Below are 20,937 nucleotides of genomic sequence, written 5' to 3'. Positions count from 1 at the left end.
CTCAAATTGGCTTATAATGCCAACCTAAAAGTAGTTATAAAAGTAATATTAACCAAAATATTTGATACAATTAAAGTAATTGAAGTCATAAAGATTCAGAAGTAGTAAAAAGCCTATGAGAATGGAATGTCTAAAAGAACACATTGTAGACAACAGATGGCTCTCTTAACGAACTGCCTAAAGTTGGGGGGGGGCACAAGGGAAAAATCCCTCTCTGGTAATCACCCACCTAATCTCTGAAGATGTGGGAGGGGCAGGGCCTCTGATCTCAGTGAATGGGCAGGAGAAAGTGGTTTTTCGGACACAGTGAGGTTACTCCTTTGCGGCTCCTTTGTTAATATTAGACATAGCAACAAGATTTCTAAATTGCAGTTACCAATTTGCATTAGGTGTCTAGCACATGCCAAGTGTAAAGCTTTTGCTGTCAATTTATTGAGCAGGTTTAATTTATATTTCTCCATAACATTTTGAAGATTATGTACCCTAAGCATTCCATTTTTCATTGTTCTGTTTGAAGTCTGGCATGTGTTTTGGGTCTAAAGAAATACTAAATGGTGATAGTAATCGCAGTTTTATCCTTGAATGTTCATCACTCAGAGTGCTAGAAACTGAAGATTAGGCTTTCATTATAGGAAATCACATTATAAAATTTACAGTGCAACCCTAAGTAGAGTTACAGCCTTCTAAGCCCCTTGATTTATTCAGTGGCTAAAGAAGTATGCGACTCTGTTTAGGACTGCACACATCACGATGAATGTAGCTGACCACATGGTAGACTTTTCAAATACACAACTGACCATATTAATACAAATATGATATCCCATTTTCTCCCACATATTCTTGAGTGGTAAACTCTGAGGTCCTTACCAAGCAGTGACTTCTCCACATTTTCCACACAGTTGCTCATCTGTGTTAGAAACATGTAACTATAAACTGACTGAGCCAACAACCATTATAGCTACTTCAAGACTACTAAATTATTTAACACAAACAAGGTACAGTAGAAAAGAGCAAGAGTCCAGTAGCATCTTAAAGACTAACAAAATTTCCGGCAGGGTATGAGCTTTCGTAAGTCACAACTCACTTCTTCAGATCTGTGACTCACAAAACATCATACCCTGCCAAAAATTGTATTAGTCTTTAAGGTGCTACTGGACTCTTGCTTTTTTCTACTGGTACAGACCAACTAACATGGCTACCCATCGTGATCTAAACCAGGGCTTCTTAAACCTTTTCCACTTGGGACCCTTTTTCGCCTGAGAAATTGTTACGCAACCCCGGGTATACAGGTATATAAAATAGGTATACAAATCAAACATTTACTGATAATAAATCATAAAGATTTTTTTTTTATTTTAAATTTTTCTCGACCCCCACATTCAGTTATGTGACCCCATATGGGTCACAACCCACAGTTTAAGAAGCTTTGATCTAAACAAGGTACAGTAAGTGTGTGCCGTCATCTGTTGTAATATGTGAGACATCCTGTGACTTGCTGGCAAAATGAGAGGTGGATCTGTTGAGTATGTTATACACCTGCTTATTTTACTGCTGCCATGCTCATTTCCATAGGCCAAGTTATTTAGGCATTCCCAAGGCTCCTGCATGTAAAAGCATAACACCACAATTAATGTAAACCCACTCAGCAATCAGTGGTTGTTTTTTTCCTTCCCTGTGTGGCAGTAGATGTGATCAGCAATCATATGAAAGAAAATGGGGTGAATTTTTTTTAAGCATCTCACTAGGGAGTATCTCCTGTGGGGTGCTGATTTCTTGGAATCTCTTAAAAATTCTCAACCAAATTAAAAACACAGCCTTGACGTACATAGTTTGTACAGTGGATTTGGTTATTAAATCTCGTTTTAATTAGGAAAAATGAAGACTTCAGAACTTCAAAGTTCAGAGCTGATCCTTGCACATTAACCCCTCTCAACTTGGGTGTTTTGATTACTCAAGTCTGACTCCACTTGGCTTTCCATTGACTATCTGTTCCATATGTTTAATCAAGAAGGCATAGGTACATCTCGGAGCGCCAGGTTTTCAAAATATTTCACCTTCCCTCAACAGTCTGAACAAAAGCAAGCTTTTTATTACTGGTTAAAAAACAGAGCCTCTGGGAATCCGCCCCCCCCCCCCCAAGAATATCCAGAACAAATCATGATTAGCTATCATCCAGGTTTTCATCCTAATGGATAAACCAGCATTTCAACTCATATTTTTTCTCAGGTCTTCATGTTTGTTTTATATCAAGCCTGCACAACTGATGATCCACTAAGCAAGGCTTATAATCTGCCTTCTCGTTATTGTAGCCTTTCAACTGCTTACCCTCTCTTCTGATTTTTGCACTACCAGGTCAGCAGCATAAACAGGAGATGAATTTTGTCCCAGTAAGCCATTGCAGTTGCAGGTAGGCTGTACCCGGCTTTATGAGCCAGAGGTTGTACAAGCCCATTTTGTGTGGTCGAGTCTTAAGAAGCCTATCTTGAATGAGAATAGTGAGAGAGGAATGAAATGGATCCTAACTGATTTGCAACAGTGTTAAGAAAGACATTAAAAACGGTTACATTTTTATTCCCCTCCCCCAATCCGTTTCTTCAGGGTAGTCAGTGTGGTATGCATAGTTCTCCTTTTCACATTTTGACTTGGCAGTAGCCCGATAAGGTTGGTTAGGTTGCTCGTGACTGTGACTGGACCAAAGTCTCCCCTTTCCAAATCCACAACTCTAACCAAAGCCTCATACTGGATCGCCAAGCAACAAGCACAGAGGAATTCATGGGGGGAACCTATTATAGAACTGGTAAATTCAAAACACTAGATTAATTCTATGGAAATACATGCAGTAGACACCAGTATCATATTAGCAGAGTATTTCAGGAGCAGTCCATTGGTTGATGCTGCTGTTGTTCTCATGGAATAGCCTGCAGTCCATTCTTGGGTTTGAGGCACCAAGAATTCATGGCACAGTTGAATATTTCTGTCTGTTTTTTCATTACAGCTTTCTTCAAAGAGTTTGTAGTAGTGTACATGGTCCTCCTTTCTTCTGTTTCATCCTCATAAGATATCTGAAGAGATGTCTCGCTGAGAGAATGAGTAATTGTTCCAAGTTCTTACAATGAAGTCTTGTTCACAAGTTCCATTGAACAAGTTCCATGTACAGCATACACTTGTTTTTCCTTTTTTCATGCATCGAGTAATTCTAACATTTAGTGCAAGCAGAATTCAGTGTGTGATTTGAACCCCTCTGTTGATCCAGGTACCCAGTCTTGGGTTTGTAAAATGAATGTGCGTTGGCTCTTTCTTACAAACAGCTGAATACAGGATGTGTGCACACTGTAATATGTGAACAATGCTAGTGTTCCATGACTGAGTGTAGATTTGAACCAGTGTTTCCCCAGTTGTAGGAAAACATTCTAACCACTGCACAGTACATAACCATGTCACGTGTAGAGTAACCTGACATTTGCCAAGAAATCATTTATTGATTTGATTTTTTAAAAATACAATTTATATTTTTACTGGAAATGACATGCACTACAATAAGGATTATTTTTCTTACTCAGTATTGAATATTAGGTTCCCCCCTCCCATGCTGTGCTTTAATTTTAAGCAAATTTTCTTGTGGTGTACAAATTCTTGGTTCTTCAGCAGTGCTGTTCAGTATAATAGTTCCCGTAGTGTGAACTGAACTTCTTTAAAGCAATTCCCTCCTGATGTCTTCTGTAGGTGTGTTGAATACATGTCCAATCAGCCCCATCCTCCTTAGCATAGCAAGTTGTGTTCTTCATCTTTTCAATTGACATGCAGTCTCAGGAGTCGCTGATGATGAACTCTTCATTTTTACAACCCTCTAACTTCCTCCCAGGCACATGAAAGAATGCTATTGGATCATGGAGCTGCTGGAGCCCCCTTCCCTTCCCTTCCCTTCCCGTCCCTTCCCTGTTGCATGTCTTTGCAGTAATGTCAGAACTAGGACTCAAGGTTGCATACTTCCTTTCTTTATGCTCTCACCAAAAGTACTGAAGATCCCATGTGACATGGTGCGAAGAGATGCCCACAAAGATTGGCTAGTTTAAAATCCATTGAGGAAAATGAAGGATGGAGTGGTGTCCACATAATTTGTCTCTTTGGTGGCAGCCAAACTGGTAATTTGTGAATCAAGCCATCTGTCAAGGGCAAATTGTAATGGCTCCCATGGCCAGCTATGAAAGGCAAGCAGATAAGAATGGAGAATCTGTAGCTACACTCTTGGAAATCATGGTCCACTTGTATAACTTTATACCATGATGAAAAACTGTCATGTAATAATGAAGCAATATAAAGAGGCTTCGAAAAACCTGGCTTCTGAAAGAGTACCCTTGGAGTTTTTAGTCTCACAGCACTGAATACATCAATCATGTTCTTGTCCTTTGATAAGGTCCCAGTATTCACTAATAAGCCTACATAGTGATTGGAGTGATAAGTAGTAAAAAGCTAACCCAGACCAAAAGTAAAGTTAGGATATTTCCCCCCTAAATTGTTTCTACTATCGAGAGAAAGAAACAATCAATTGGGCAGCGAAGTAGGGTTTACTTCTTTGTAGCCAGAGAGGATCCCCTATGGTTTCTTCAGTCATTTGTCAGAGGCCATGTTTTTGATGTGGGAAACAGTATACCTTCTTATTGTAGGCTGACGTTTATACCTATGGGATGCAATACACTGACCTTCTCAAAACATTCTAGCTGAAATGCAAATTTTGACATCTCATCCAGAAGTCAGCAGAGAGTTTTGCCCTTGCTTTTGAAAAATGAATTTGTGGAAACCTGAACTGGGCTTTCCTTTTCAAGATAGTATTTGGTGTTGCCAGATTTAATATACTTCTGTCTAGATGACAGCTTGTTTCCTTGTAGACTCCTTTGATCACATTTTTTTAAAGAACTCCATTCCATCCCATAAAAGGGATAGGATGTCTTGCAGCCCCAGTTAAGCTAATTGTCATAGGTACCAAAAGACTGACTCTGCAACAAAACTCTTACTGTTTTGACTCTTGTAAACTGTCTCTGCAAATAACTTAAAAGATGCCCTTTCTAAATGCTCTGTGTATACCAGGTTGTTGGCACTTATCTGGACACATTAGAACGACAAGGAAAGGAGCAAAACAGGTGACCTTTTGAAGAGCCTGGATAAGCAATTAATATATATAGGGCATCCTGGAGTGTGTTTAATATAATCGTATCATATATACTGTATAGTATAATGATACAAAAGGTTGCATTGTGAAAGTATATGTAATAACACTAGGTTGGAGCCTGTGAATCCGTTCTATTTCTGTCTGGTGCAAGGAGCCTTCCACCAACACAAGAGGTGTTGTCTTTGATGTATTTACTATGCCATTTGCAGTCCACCTTTCTCACTGAAACTCCTGGTGGGTTGCACAATTGAAAACAATGCAGTCAACAGCAATATGACACATGCGGTCATCAGTGCAAAGAACAAAACCAGACTGGTTGACAAAATTAGAGAGTCGTATGCTAAAAACAGTGGATTCGATCCAGACTAAATTTTCCACTCATGGAAGGGGTAATTTCCACCTGATGCAGACGCTTTATTCCCCCCCACCCAAAGCTGTTCCTCAGAGTCCCCTTCCCCTGTCCCCCATGTGTAGCATTTTGGGAGAGATCAGTGACTGCAGTGGCACTGCCTGCCCCAGGATGTGGTGATGGCAGCCATCTTGGAAAGCTTTAAGTGGACATGTTCATGGAGGAGAAGGGTATTCATGGCTACTAGTAAAAATGGATACTAGTCATGATGCATGCCTATTCTCTCCAGGATCAGAGGAGCATGACTATTACATTAGGTGCTGTGGAACACAGGCAAAATGGTGCTGTTGCAGTTGTCTTGTTTGTAGGCTTCCTAGAGGCACCTGATTGGCCTCTGTGTGAACAGACTGCCGGACTTGATGGGCCTTGATCTGATCCAGCAGGGCCCTTCTTATGTTCTTATGCAGTGTGTATGTGTGTGTGTGGGAGACAAGAACATTCTGTTTCACTGACAGAAATGCCCTGTGTGAAAAGATAGGTACCTTTGTTTCGATCCAACCCACTATACACATACAATAAGACAGTATGATACATACAATAACGAAACAAAACCAGAGGACTAAATTAGAGACATAGTGCAACAGTATAATGTATCCACAAACAAAGCAATGAAAACTAGCTAAAATTTGCAATTTTGTTTTAACAATGATAATCCTTAATTCTAAAATGCTTTTTCCTAAATTCAGAATGCTTATCGTTCATTGTTTTTGTAGTCCTTCAAACAACAATGATGACACATAGCTGGTATTACTCCCATTATTATAGAAAGCAGGTGAAGATCAGATCCTTTGGCCTTGCCTGATGTCTCTTAATGAGCTCTGGGTTACAGTGAGAGCCTGGGAGATAGCAGTCTAGAGCAACAGTATTAATATAAAGTTATTTTTTTTCTTTGTAACTATTGGTCTTGGAATGCAAAGGTTATCCATAATAATATTTTTTTCTAAAACTAGAGGTAGGAATCAGCAATGTGATCTTTAGAAGTAGTTACACTATACAGTCAAAACATTCAGTAAGTTGTCATTCCTAAAGAGTTGTGGAGTTCAGAGGTTTCAGTCATTTGGATCCAGAAAACCACAGGCAGAGTTTTGCTTACTCAATCAGGCTTCTTTTCTCTGTAGCTCACTTGCACCTCCTGAAAAGCTACTTCCAAGGACTAGGGGAAACTTCCAGAATAGCATAGGATATGACCCAAGGAAGGATACCTGGAGAGGAGGAATTAGTGAGACCCTTTCCTGGTGAGCAGAGTTGGCTTCTGTTCATGAAAGGGATTCTCTGGATTCGAATACTGAATCCAATTTTTGGTAATCACTACTTGATAGGAGTCATCTGAGTCAACCAAGAATTTGTGAGTTAGTTCATATATCTCTGGGCACTTATAGATGGTATACATTTACTGTTCTATCATTCTAGTAAAGTTGCTACTTAACAAGACTCATGTCTGATCAAGATTACATTATAAACGCCGAGCTTTTTGTGATTGGGAAAGACTGCCAGGATAATGATCTGTTGATCTGGTCTCAGTACAGTGGAAACAAATTGTTCAAAATACTGAATGGAGAGCAGTCTGATTCTCCTAGGCCCAGTTGCTAAGAGACTGCGGAAACAGAAAGGAGGTAACATCTTTCCGAAGGATTGGAGCCATGATATGAATGGCCTGCATTTCCCAATCATGATGGCTGTGAGAAATTTAGTGCTGAATAGAGACACTGGGTACCCTGAGCATCTCAAAGAAAAGCACAGTTCTTGTCCTTAGGATTGCAAATTAGACTTGAAATTGTGGTCACAAGGGGGACGCATGGAGAAAATGCCTGTGCATGGGCTCTGTTGCTGCTGTGAAAGGCATTTGCATTCACAGCAGCAATGAGATCAAACTGGGGAATCATTAGGGTTGCCAGCTCCGGGTTGGGAAATACCTGGATATTTTTGGGGCGGGGCCTGAGGAGGGCAGGGTTTGGGGAGGGGAGGGACTTTAATGCCATAGAGTCCAATTGCCAAAGCGGCCATTTTCTCCAGGTGAACTGAACTCGTATCAGATGGAGATCAGTTGTAATAGCAGGAGATCTCCAGCTAGTATCTGGAGAATGGCAATCCTAGGAATCATCCCTGTGTGGAAGTGACTTCAGAAATGTTGGGTATTTTTCCTGTATCTGTGTAGATAGCTAATCTTGCAAATCATTCATAGGTTTCAGTGCATGGAGATAATTTCTATAAATGTTTTTAATTGAGAAAAAAAGAGGGCAAAAATATGTTTTTGTTGGATGGGCAAGCAGTTGCTTACAGCTACAAGTGTGGACTGATTTGTGCATAATGTTGGTTTTAGCTTGCCTAGCAGAACTCATGTCCCGTAGGAATTTATGTCATGCTTTTTGGATTAGCTTGCAGACGGCATAGAGGCCAGCTCATCTCTGCATAGACCGCTGTTCCTGCTAGTAGGTGCTTTGTTCTTTGACTGTGCAGCCATTTCATTTAAATGGTCTCAGGAAATTATGGATTTTATCAAAGCTTCCACTTGGGGAAGGAAAAATAAAAAGACTGGCTAGAAGTGAAAGAGATATATAAAGGCCTGGGTTCTGTAGCCAGTTTATTTACGTACCATATTTTCATTTACAACGGAGCAGGTATGGCTGTCTTTGAAGTCCTTTCTTGGGTCGACTAATTTTTTTCCAAAATGCCTTCTCTGCTGCTGCCGCTGCTGTTTACTTTGGCTTATGCATATTCCTTACTGTTTAATTTCCTGAAAACAAAAGAAATGAAGTAAAATAGCTTTTGCTGGAAGCTGTTCATTAAGTAGAATTTTTAATTTTGCATAATTTGCAAATCCTGATTTGGAGCAGATCGCTTTGTACAACTTCAGTCATTAAGGTGGCACTAGTCATGCAACCATGTTTCAAATATTGTTTCATTAATGTCCCAGTTAAGGATTCCACCCCCATTACATGATAGATCCTGGATTGATTTGCATTCTGTATTTAGTGTTAAAATCCTTTGGGTGTGATCCAATCAAAGTGAAACATTTTTACTACATTGATATCATACAAAGTGAAGCATGAACTTAAACCTCTCCCATTAAAATCCAGGGAACTTTAAATTCAGTTGGATTATACATATCCCGTGGGTTTTACTAGAGTGAATTATAATATCAAACAACCTTGCTATGTTTGTGAACAAAAATGTATATGGAAGCCACTTCAGATATAGGAGCATGTGCCTAGAGCCAGCTCAAGGTATTTTGTACTTTGTGTGCTGAACTCTGGCCTAGAGTTTCTTGTGATATTTTCTGAGATTCATTTTAATATATGATTAATGAATCCAGAATAGCTGCGGGTGGGGGTTCTTGCACAACCTTTTCCCTACAGCAAAGAACAAAGAAGCTTCATCAGTGCCAAGTAGATGGTGGGTTGCTGAAGCTAACTTTCCAAGAAAGCTATCCAAGTAGAATTGCCAGAATCTGGCTTGCAATGTATAACACTCTCTCTTATGTTGAGCTTATTCTCCTCTAGCCACTCTTGATTGACTTAAAATGGCAGCAGTCCTGCTAGCCTCTTCTTCATCAATGTTATCTCTTCTTCTACAGAGACCCTACCAAGCCCATTCTGTTTGACCTTCTGTTGCCCAGTTTTACCTATTTGATAAAATGTGGCCCTATTTTGCAAAGGTCTATCAAAGTTAGGGTTCCCTTGTGCTGGCCTTGATTCTGCAAAAAAAAAAAAAAGTGTCAACATCGGAGTTTTTACAGCTGCTAGGAGAACAATAAATGCATCCCTAATTCCAGCTCCCATCCCACAAAAACAGGATTGATTTTCAGTCATTTTTCCGCCAATCGCCATATGTTGTCTCTGCTGGCCTACAAAAAGGTTCTGATCTGGAGCTGGAAGCATCTTGTAGCAACTGCATGAGGAGGAAGTACTCAGTTACACTCGGGTGAGCTCAAATGTTTGCTTTTTAAATCTATCTTAGGACACCTTAATTGGATCATCTTCTGAATTTCATCACTAAGTTACAGTACGGCCTTGAAAAATGTGATCAGCATATTTATGAAACAGGGACAGTAATATTTTCCTTTGTTTTAGAAATGGATCTGTACGTTCTTCTATGGATTTACAAAACACTTCAGTATACATTCAAACCTTTTTTAGTTCTTAATGATAAGGCTGCTTTTAGTGTGCTCGTTACATGAACTACCCCAGATGTCACATGAGGGTTGAAACATCTGCCTTATCAGGTCTGCAGAAATAGTACCATAATGCATCACAAAAAAAAAGAGATCCCCACTTTGAACTTGAAAGCATGCAGAAGGAGTGCAGTGAGGAAATAAATATGTTTCCTAACTGGGCTGCAGTCTGGATCTGATTCTCTCTTGGATTCTCTTTAAGGGTAGCCCACCTGATGCCGAGCAACTGGCATATGGAATGTTTTACAGATGGCCCTTCTGCATCAGTGACTCATGTAGCTGTAGATTATTATCTGCCACACAGATGTTTCGGCTTGTATTTTTCAGCTAGCCAGTCAGCAGCCAGACGTTCCTGGTGGCTCAACAACAGATGTTTCAAATGTCAAAATATCTGGTCCATACTGAATAGAAGAAGTTGGTTTCTTTTGTGTACCTGGTCATTATCTGCAACTTTCAAAACAAAGTCCATTTTGCTTCAGGCCATTTCATCCTTATATGTTCATCAGAGATTGCCTGTATCAGTATCCTGTCTACAATTTTTAGCAACTCTTTCACAAAGACAGTCTGTGATCAGATCACAGCAATGTTCCCTGGCCAACTATTCAACAGTGTTAAACATACATAAACTCATTGTTTCAGAGGGTAGCTGTGTTGGTCTACAGTAGAATAGCTAGATTCAAGTCCAATAGCACCTTAGAGACCAAAAGGATTTTTTCTTTCAAGAGTCAAAGCTCCCTTCATCAGCTACAAGTAGGAATGGATATCTCTGAGTCCTTATATCCCAGTCTGAAGGTTGGAGGGATGTTGCAAAGAAAGGAGTCTGGATGCGTAAGTACAATGTAAAATATAATCAGCTTGATTACAGCAGGGGGGAAATGCTTAGGGACAGAAAATTGACATCTATAATGAGAATCCTATGTCTGTACCAGCTCTGGGGGGATCTATTGTTCTAAATTCCTGAATGAACTCAACTTCAGCATTATCACATTGTAATCTCTCCTTGAAGTTTCTCTGAGGACTGCCACTCTTAAGCCAGCAATTGAATGTTCTGGAAGATTAAAGTGTTCCCCCACTGGTTTTTGAGTGCTGTGATTTTTGGTATCAGATTTATGCCCACTTATTATTTTGCTTAGGGACTGATCTGTTTGTCCAGTGTAGAGCACGGAAGGGCATTTTTTGACTCTTGATGGCCTATCTAACATTGGAAGATGAACTAGTGAATGAATTTGAGATGCTATGGCTGGTGTTGTTAGGTCTGGTGATCGTGTTGTCAGAATAAATATGGGGACAGAGTTGGCTTCTTGGTTTATGCAGGCTCTGGTCCCAGAGTCCATGTTAAGAAGTGTTTTATTGTGAGTGAGAAGTTGTTTAAGGTTAAGAGGCAAGAAAAGGTTTGCCTGCCAATGCTTGTGAGAGAGGAGTAGCATTAGCCACTGCAGGTCATTAATTGTCAATTCTAATGGCATTTGCCGTATTAATAAATGAATCTACTCGCAGTCATTAATTGTCAGGGATGCTTTAGGCTGATCCTGCATTGAGCAAGAAGTTGGACTACATGCCCTGTATGCCCCCTTCCAACTTTATGATGCTATGTATTAAATCAGTTTGAGCTGAGAGCTGTATAAACTCATTTAATTCAATTGTGGCCAGTAGTTTCATTGTTTGCAAGTCAACCATAGACATACAAATAATTTTATTTGTGATTTTCTTAGATTTACTGCCAATAGCGCAAGCTTTCATGAGGATGTTAGCCCTGGGGTGGACTGGCCATTTAACTTACAAGACAAAATCCCATAGTGGACCACTGGTGGCTAGACCAAGCAAAGCCAAACTCCAGCAACAGTGTTAGTGTCTTGGGGGCCTCTTGGCTTAGACTTTTCATTGGCAATGCCTCAATGGCCACTCAGCTTGGCTTGTTCCCAGGCTGGTTATACTTCCATGGCTACTGTTGCTCAGCAGAGCTCTAGAGTGGTGTGTGGATTGTGATTTACAAGCCCATGGCCAGAGCTTGCTTGGCTAATCTTGACTTCTGCAAAAAAAATGAGCAAATCCTAATCAGCCACTTGCTGATTTTTTTTTTAATCCCTTGGGCAGAAAATGGATTATTTTGCATTAATGTTCTGTTGTATTTTCTGATAAATGTAAGCTGTGAAATACATTTTTACTACCGTTAAGTCTTTTCTGCAACTTTTCAGTGCTAGAAGGAAATAATAAGACTGATTTGGTGCAGTTGTAGAGAAAAATCTGCCCCTGGAGAAGGAGTGGAAGTGATTTTAATAGGCTCCTGCACGCTGCTCATAAATTCTGTGTCTACTTGAGGTGAATGTCTGTTGTCAGTTTTGTCCTTGCCATGTGAATCAATTTGTTTCTGTTATAAACATTTAAAAAACATTGCCAGCTTTTTGGTTTTGGAGGACATTAAGAAGTTACCTTTGGTCGTCGCTCTATTAATGTCATCATTATCCATAATTTCAGTAACAGTTGTTAGCATGCCAAAGCCTTTATCGTTCTCATCTAGTTTCCTTCTGGCATGAATTCATTTTAGTTTCTGCTGAGCTCCTAGTCCAAGCCTTACACTGTATTTCTTGAAAATATTTAGAATATAGTAATCAGTATGGATTTTCCCTGACCTGGATGGCCCAGGCTAGCCTGATCTCATCAGATCTCAGGAGCTAAGCCGGGTATTTGGATGGGAGACCACCAAGGAATACCAGGGTTGCTGTGCAGAGGAAGGCACTGGCAAACCACCTCTGTTAGTCTCTTGCCATGAAAACCCCAGAAGGGGTTGCTATAAGTCGGCTGCGACTTGAAGGCACTTCCCACACACACACATGGATTTGCAGCTATGAACGTTCCAAATTACTGGAGATAAACGTTTCCTTGATAAACTGGTGTCAGTGGGTTTGCTGATACGGTATATGGTACAATTTCAGCCTTTTGCTCTTAGTAGGCAGTGAGCAGTCCGGAGTGGGGAGGTGCACAAGTTGATCTTCCAAAATGTGATCCTCTGGCCCTGTCTCTCAAGAGGGAGATCTCAGGCCACATAATAATAACTCAGCAAACCCATGAATCATACGATGACAGCAGTTAGAATAATCTGGTGGGAAAGTGGAGGCCTGGTTTTGGAGTTTCCTTCAGCTACTGGCAGCTGATGCCTTCCTGTGGCAGCGGCAACAGTGCTGACAAATGATTTTGGTTCTCAGAGAATGATGGTAGGAAAAGGTTGTATTGGAAGCTAGGAGATGTTATGCCTATGTGAATAGAAATAAACCATAGTAGCAGAAACTCTGGTGTTTTGCTGACTTCTTAGGCTGGAAGCGTAGACAATGTTAATTAGTGCTTCAGGGGACCTCTGCTACAATGGGTGCATACCATCCTGGTGGGTCCATTGATGTCAGTAGGAAGACACAGACACTGTAGTTTTAATGACGCAAATTAAGCAGGCTATTGGAAGGCCCCGTTGCACAATACACCACGGAAGCAAACTGTGTGATTCAAATGGCATGGATACTTGGAAGGTTGATTACCAAGGAAGACTCTGCAGAGAAAGGCGATGGCAAACAACCTCTGCTTCTCACTTGCTGTGTGTCATGAGTCAGGCTGCTGAGGCTTCCTCAGAGGAAAAGGACCTGGAAGCGGCAGACAGTGAAAGGGAAGAACCACAGCAAGCAGAGCAGGCACAAAAAGATGGATGTTCCCTATGCCTACAACCATCCAGGGCAGGGGACTCACCTGCATCTGACAGCAGCCCTCCACAGCCTCTGGAGCAGCAACGCCGGAAGGGTAGATCGCTCCTACACAAGCATAGGAGAAGTTCTAGGTTGCAAGCACAGCCAAGAGTACTGCCAGCTGACAGCAGTGAGGATAATGAGCCTTCTCTGGCAAGTGCTGAGTCAGAGGAACCAACTGATGGTTCCTCCTGGGCTTACTTAAGCAGAGGCTTGCATCCAGGTGGGTGTGGGAACAATGTGGGCTACTATCTTGTGCTAATCTGTGATTTTACTTTGGAACTGAACTCTGTGCCTATAACTCTGGACTGAACCCTGGCTGTGTTTGTACTACTTGGAACAGTAGTGTATCTACAGATACACCAGCTTTAACTTTGGATTGCTCTTGACCCTGCTTCTCTGCCTCTGGCCCTGGGACTTGACACTGTGAAAGTCCCTTGCTGGGGTTGCCATAAGTCAGCTGTGACTTGATGGCACTTTATAAACACACACGTAGGCAGTGCATAAGACATGGACCTAGAGTATAATTCTAAACCAGTCCCCAGTAAAGGACATGCTAGATAGAGACACATCATACACCAGTACACATCGCAAATACTCTAGAAGCAAAGCATGAGTGAAAGCTTAATGCATGCTTACTATTCTGAGTATTTAAATATTGCTTCCTTATCACCCACCTGCCCTCCTAGTTACAGCTAGCAAACAAAAGCAGTTTTATAGCTACCTATTCAAGGATCCAGGAAGACAGGACCCTTGCCGGCTTTTGCTTTCTTAGTAACCAGCAGTGCATTCTTAAGACCAAATGAGGATTTTCAAGCTGGGGTTGAAGGAAGTGTACCCCTGTATAACTTACTTGTGCTTACACACAGTTCTGAAGGGTCTTCCTGTATCCTATGAAGTCTGGTTGCATGTAACATTGGTTACTGATACATCAGGACTTCTCTTGGCATTTCAGTAGCTGCTTATCTTAACTCATTTGGTACATTTGATGCACCATCTTCTGTCCCCCCACAGGGTCTCACAAAGTCATTGAAAGAATCAAGCAAAATCAAGTCAAAGGCTAGCATACTCCCTCTCAAACCATAATGTCCAGCCATGCCATACATAAATGAGGTCATATGGAGAGAGATCATCTTTTGTTGTAACAACCTGTTTGCACAAACTGCCTCTCAAACAAAAATTTTCTCTCAGTATTATGAAGTACCTTCCAGGTGTTTACAGATACTTATATGGAGGTTCCTCGTGGAATGGGGTGGGGGAGAATGACTTGGACCTGTATTGCTGCAGTCCCAGCAAAATCACAATTACTTGTGACACAGAGTCAATGTTCAAAGAAGGAAGTTTTAACTGGGCCAATCCAGGACCAAAACCAGCAAGATGAAGAGACAGTAAGTCCGATTAAGAGTCTAGGTATCATCAAGAATTGCAGCCATGGTACCTTGACAATGTCTCATGTGTTTTTATGCTTGCCAACACTCTACCCTTTCAAACTCATTTGCTTTCCCATCTTTCTTTGTCCTTGCCCCATTACTATAATAATTCACAGGTATATATCTATGTCAGCACTAGGGAGGTGCTGCTGTGCAAAGGGCCATTGGTGAACTCTCCTCTCTTCCCATCCTGCTCCACCCCACAGTTGCATGATGCCTTCATCTTATAGTCATGCAGCTTGATGATGCTTTAATACAGAGGGTGAAGTTGGGTTTGCTTAAGTGGAAGAAGGGAACAAGGACTCACTGTATACTGAGGTTGAGAGCCAAACCCTGGCTTTAATGCCATTATGCATGGTTGGGTCATCAAAATACTCCTAGAAGAATGCAGGGGGGGGGGGGAATGTACATGGAAAAAAATCTTCAGGGATATGCAGAACAATATTTCTGGACCATCCTCAAAATATATATTCAACATGAGTAGATGTGTTACGCTGGTTAGAGGGCCAATAGGACCTGGAGGACACCATCCCCAGTCAGCTATGAAGTTCACTTGGTGACCTTGGTACAGGAATACTCTCTCAACCTAACCTATCTCACAGGGCTGTTGTAAGGTCAAATGGAGGGGAGAACATATGCATCACCTTGAGACCCTTGGGAAAAGGGTGGAATAAAAATGTATATAAAATATAGATCATCTGTGTCTATTAAGATATCTGTGGTATAACCCACATGGCTAATGGAATGGGAAAAGGAAGCCATGATGCTTCAAGTGGAAGAAGTGCAATGAAGCAACCAACCAACAAAAAAAAAAGTAATAATCCTGATGGAGCATACACAATTCTGTGTAATTCTGCAGTCCAGTGCCTAATTTCTGACTGGAATTATGCATGAGATTGTTTAGGACTGGGGTTAGAAAACTATTCATCAGCATTGCCAAATGAATAATTACCCAGATTAAACAGCCATAGTTGCATATCAGTTGCTATGTTATCACACATTTTTGTTAATTTTCACATTATTCCACACAGTGGCACACTTGATTTTAGTAAGAGAAGAATACACAGTCATCGCAACTTTAGATAAATTGTAGTAAATCCAATAGGTTTTTAATCCAATTGACTTTTAATATTTAGCAATAAAGCTTCTTCAACCTAGTTTTCTTTACTGTTTTATGCCTGTGCACGTTTGGCAAATTCTGCACACTTAGCACATGGTAGGATCATGCCCTCTTTGATCTTTAATTTAAACTTGCCTTGCCTTCATACTTTTGGCTGCGATATAGAAGTCCAGTTTGAGGGGGTCAGGTTAATGTTTTTTGGGGGTGTATGTGTACAGCAGTGTATGTGCCATTTATATGCTATAGCAACAATGCGGCAATTTGAAAGTGATTTGGTGTGATCTCATTGATCTGTCATACGTATTTGGTATACACTGTTTGCTGGGTGGGTGCATAGTTCCTTGGGCAGTTTACAAAATATAAAAACAATTCCCCCTGCATTTATAGCACCTCAACATTCCAGGTATATTCTAGCACCAGCTGCATATTTATACTCGTTGGAAAGGAACACACATAGGAGGGCCTATACCAGTGGTGGAGAACCTATGGCACGTGTGCCAGAGTGGGCACTCAGAGCCCTCTCTGTGGGCACGTGCACCGTCGCCCCAGCGCAGAGTTTGCCTGAGTTCGTTACTAGAAAGCCAGAGGGATGCAGGGCCGGGCTGCTCCCCTCCCCCTCTCCATGCATGCCTGAGGGCATTTCTCACATCACCCGCCCCTCTTCTCAACAGCCTAATGGGAGTGCTTCCTCCCTCCCCTGTCTGGGGTAAGGCATGTCAAAAAAATGGGACCCCCCCCCAATTCCTTGTTGCTGAAAAATCTTTGGTCCGGGCCTTCGACCTGGCTGGGGAAATCAAACTGCAAGACATTCCAGGATGCGGCTCAATTAACAATGGTAAAAATTGCAATTGCTTCCTCCATCCGCCGGACCACTTGTTGTCATAGTAACAAATGGTCCGGCAATTAACTCTTATCCTGCCTCAGGGAACCCCAGGTGATCTGCTCTGTAAGCATTTGTCACCTTGGTGTTTTCTGTTGCAAGCCGGATGTCATCAATCTTCGGTCAGTTGGCATCTTCAGAATCTCAGTGAGGTTTGAATTCCCCCACCCCCGAGATCCTGGAAAATAAAAGAGGAACACACACAACTGTGCGTGTGGTGGTCTGGACACGCGGACAGCATGTCGGATACCATCAATCCATCTGATTCCTGGGGCAGGGATATGCCAGACAGAATTTTCTGTTTGATGGTATGCCAATAAAGGTTATAGAAATCAGAAAGATTACAGAAATCAGGATACAATGCAAACTGCACACTGTCTAAGGCATGTCATACCATGACATACAATGCAGGGAGAGGCTTACAAAGGTAAGATTGTTCAGTACAAGCAATCAGCACTGCAATAGATGGCAATCCTATTCCCCTGTAAACAGTACAAAAAAATGTGTTAAAAGACAATGCAATAAAAGCAAGATAATATAGGCATCAGGCAAGGCAATCAACTTCAGCCATCCTGAACACTTTACTACAGCCCTATTCCCTTTCATAAAAATGCCCTCCGACATCTACATTGTTGGCCTCTGTGGGGAATTTGACAAAGTAGCTCTTTCATCTTTTGTTTCCATGTCTACTCCCTCTGCCCCATCTCCCTTGTCTCTGTTTCAGATGCTTTCTAAATCCATTGAACAGCTAAAGCAGCCTGGCAGCCTAGACGAAACAGAAGAGGAACTCCATGGAGAACATCCCATGCAGGAAGAAAGAGCACCCTCTGTGGCCAGCAGCCTTAGGGATGACAGCAGTAGCATTTCTTTGGACGACAGACTGGAGCAGCCTTTGGGGGCTGTGAAGGTGAAAGAGGAGCCACGGGACTGTGACGATGATATTCAAATGCAGCAAATGGAATCTGGGGAGAAATCTGCTTTTATGCAACAGGTAATAGGCAAAGATTTAGCTCCCGGCTTTGTCATTAAAGTGATTATTTGAGTACTACCCTAATGAGCAGTTGTTGAATCCTAGATGAACAAAACTGTTTTTTCCATCCACAGAGATAAATTGAATTGCGTCTTGTTAGCATTCAGCGGATCTAGCAAAGGCAGAAACGCGTTCACAGCCTCAACATAGTGAGCAAGTGCTTGTTAAATCAAAGAACACTCGTTGCTGTGTCAGCCTCTGGGTTATTCTTAGAATTTGTATTAGTTCAAATGGATTCTACCACATTAGCTAGATCTAGTGACATGGAACTCATTGTTGTATGGATTTATTGTGGAAATCAGCTCCAGCTGATCAGACCCAAGAACTGCTTTCTCTCTCTCTGTTGCTAAACTTCTTTGACTTGTCTCTCAATGTATGCTTTTGTCAATTTGTATATAATGTACCATACTATAGTCCTAAACACTGATGAAAAGAAGGGAGTTGCCTCCCCTTGTTAGGCAGGTACTGGTCCTAATATCAGTAGTCTGAGCTCTGTATATAGAGTATGATCTTGAGGAGACACAGATGGAAGGCAAAGGAAGAAGTTTGTGGATGCACTTTGAAACATTATTTTTTCCTGTATGGATGAATTAGATTACTGCCCCATCTTTGATCTCTAGCAGTGTCTGTTTCATTTGAGACTATTTCCATGTGCAACCTTTTATGGCCCAGCCGAATTCATAATAATATCTTTATTAGTAGGGAAGAGGGGTGGTAGGCAACAAAATAGTTCTCAATTTAGTCTTCATTCATCAGTTTGCTTCTCCAGTAAAGGTGAAAGAACACGATGGGTTTACATGCATGCTAATTACAGTGAAAGGGAGGTCATTTATGCATGGGAGTTTTACCTGAGGTTCGTTGCTCGCTGGACCCACCCTTTCCTGTTGGGAGTCTATGCACCAGCAGTCTCCAAGCTCAAAATAGGAAGTATTTGAATCCCCGCCCCCAGAAATGCTGCTTTGTAATTGACTGTAGTGAGAGAAAAGCCCCCCAACCCAATTGCCACATAAAAAAAGCATTTTAAGAGCATTTTAGGAACAAAAACAAAAAACTGAGCTATTTGAAAGGAACTGCCTTGAATCAGCCTGCAGAGACCTCCTCTGACGAAGGGGAAATAGAAGCCAGAACAGAGGGACATCCTCAGGCAGAAGTCCCACAGGAACAAACACAGGGCCTACAGCCTGCCAGAATAGAGGATCAGCCAAAGTCAGGAGATGACTCACCATGCCTGCAGCCTGCCAGCTCAAGGACTCCAGTTGGACCTGAGACCTTGCAACATGCAGTGTCTCCAGAGGCCTCGCCAAGGCCACTGGAGCAGAGAAGAAAACAGGTCCGTCTGGCAATGCAGCAGAGATGGCAGAGTGCTAGACTGAAGGCTTTACAGAGGAACCTCCTCAGTAGCAGTGATGAGGAAGAGCAGGGCTGAAGCACCACCTGTGAACTCAGCCTAATCAGCATCAGCTGGCTCTGCTACAGCAGCAGGAAAAGAGATTTAAGCCATCAGTTAGGCTTGGCTGTTGTGCAAGCAACTTGTCACCAATCTCCTTGTGTATTGGCCTTGTTTCCCTGCTATACTTTGGATTCCTGGTATCCTGACTTCTTGGACTGACTTTTACTAATGCCTCAGACTTCCCTTGCTGGTATTGAGATCTTGGACTTTGCCTGAACTGTGAATGACCTTGGACTCTTCCCTGGACTATGCTTCCAGCTTCCAGCCCTCGCTCCTTGCCTGCACCACAACAGATTGCTTGCACCTCAAAAAACCAAAAAAAATCCACCCTCCCTCGCTGGTAGAATGGAAGGGACCAACGTCTCAGAGATGGTGGTGATTCAGCTCCAGCTGTTAAAGGCACAGATAATGCAGCTCACTCAAGCCTTGGCTGTGCTCCAACAACAACCGTCCAGATAAGTTTGCGGGGGAGGTGGAGGATTTTCCTGCTTTCTTTGCCCAGTGCAAGTTATACATTGGTCTCCGAGCCCAGGACTTTCTTACTGATAAGATGAAGGTTGGCTTCGTGTTAAGCCTCTTAAAGGGACAGGCTGCCAAATGGGCCACCCCTCTGCTGCTTGGCCAATCCCCATTGCTGGATAATTTTACTGCTTTTGAGGCCCACTTGCGTGGGTTTTTTGCCAACCCCCTGAAGGCTGAAAAGGCTAACCAGTGCATCAGGCACCTCAAGCAAGGGAATGGGATGGTTGCAGCATATACAACAGAATTCCAGCTGCTGGCTCAAGATCTGGAGTGGAACGAAGCAGCCCTAATGGACCAGTACCAGGAAGGGCTGTCAGAAGAGCTGCAGGATGAACTAGCCTGAGTAGAGCACCCTGCAACCCTTCAAGCTTTAATTTTGCTCTGTTTGCGGATTGACGGGCAGATGGAGGCCCAAAGGCAGGCGCGCAAAAGGGCCCACCCTGGTCTGGTGGCTGGCCAACCACCCCTGGTGTCCCTGACTACTGTAGGCTCAGAAACACCAGTGAAAGAACCCAGGCAGCGAGGAGCTGGTCGGCCATGCCTGTCAGAGACAGAAAAGGACAGGCGCTGAGCCCTGCATCTATGTTTATACTATGGAGGTTCTGGGCACTGTGTCAGTTGCTGCCCAGAAAAAAGGACCGTGCTGGAGCAGATGTTAAACACCAAGCCCCAGGTCAACACAAGTCAGATGCTTTGTGGCATTCTGAAGGACTAGAGCCCCTCCCCCCAGCACCAGTCCTGGACCTTTTCTGGTCCCTGTGAAATTGCAGTTGCCCGATGGGTGTTGGTTGTTGGTCTATGGTATGATAGATTCAGGGGCCTCCCGGTGTTTCATGGATTCCCAGTTCGCTGCCCAGCATCGAGTCCCACTACAGCCAAAGACTACTCCTGCTCTAGTGGAGGTCATTGATGGTCGGCTACTACGGTCTGGACCACTTACTCAGGAGACTGAACCGCTGATCCTGGAGCTGCAGCAACACCATGAACAAGTGCAATTTGATGTGGTCTGCATGCCTCGGTTTCCCATTGT

The 20,937-nt window shown here is 42.4% G+C and overlaps 1 protein-coding gene across 4 annotated transcripts in view; it reads left to right on the top strand.

Moving 5' to 3' along the window:
- HDAC9 (histone deacetylase 9) overlaps positions 1-20,937 on the top strand; it is a 504,774-nt gene that overhangs the window by 254,664 nt on the left and 229,173 nt on the right. For 3 of the 4 annotated variants that reach the window (XM_056857026.1, XM_056857025.1, XM_056857024.1), the window contains one exon: positions 17,630-17,995. In XM_056857026.1, the coding sequence (XP_056713004.1) occupies positions 17,630-17,947 (318 nt within the window). In that variant the 3' untranslated portion in view covers positions 17,948-17,995. Of the gene's footprint in view, positions 1-17,629; positions 17,996-20,937 lie in introns of those variants that run through there. The other variant, XM_056857023.1, reaches the window with a different exon arrangement.

The sequence above is a fragment of the Euleptes europaea genome, chromosome 11 (genome assembly GCF_029931775.1).
Source record: "Euleptes europaea isolate rEulEur1 chromosome 11, rEulEur1.hap1, whole genome shotgun sequence".
In the NCBI taxonomy this organism is placed as follows: Eukaryota; Metazoa; Chordata; class Lepidosauria; order Squamata; family Sphaerodactylidae; genus Euleptes; species Euleptes europaea.
This window is presented reverse-complemented; position numbering and strand designations above follow the sequence as displayed.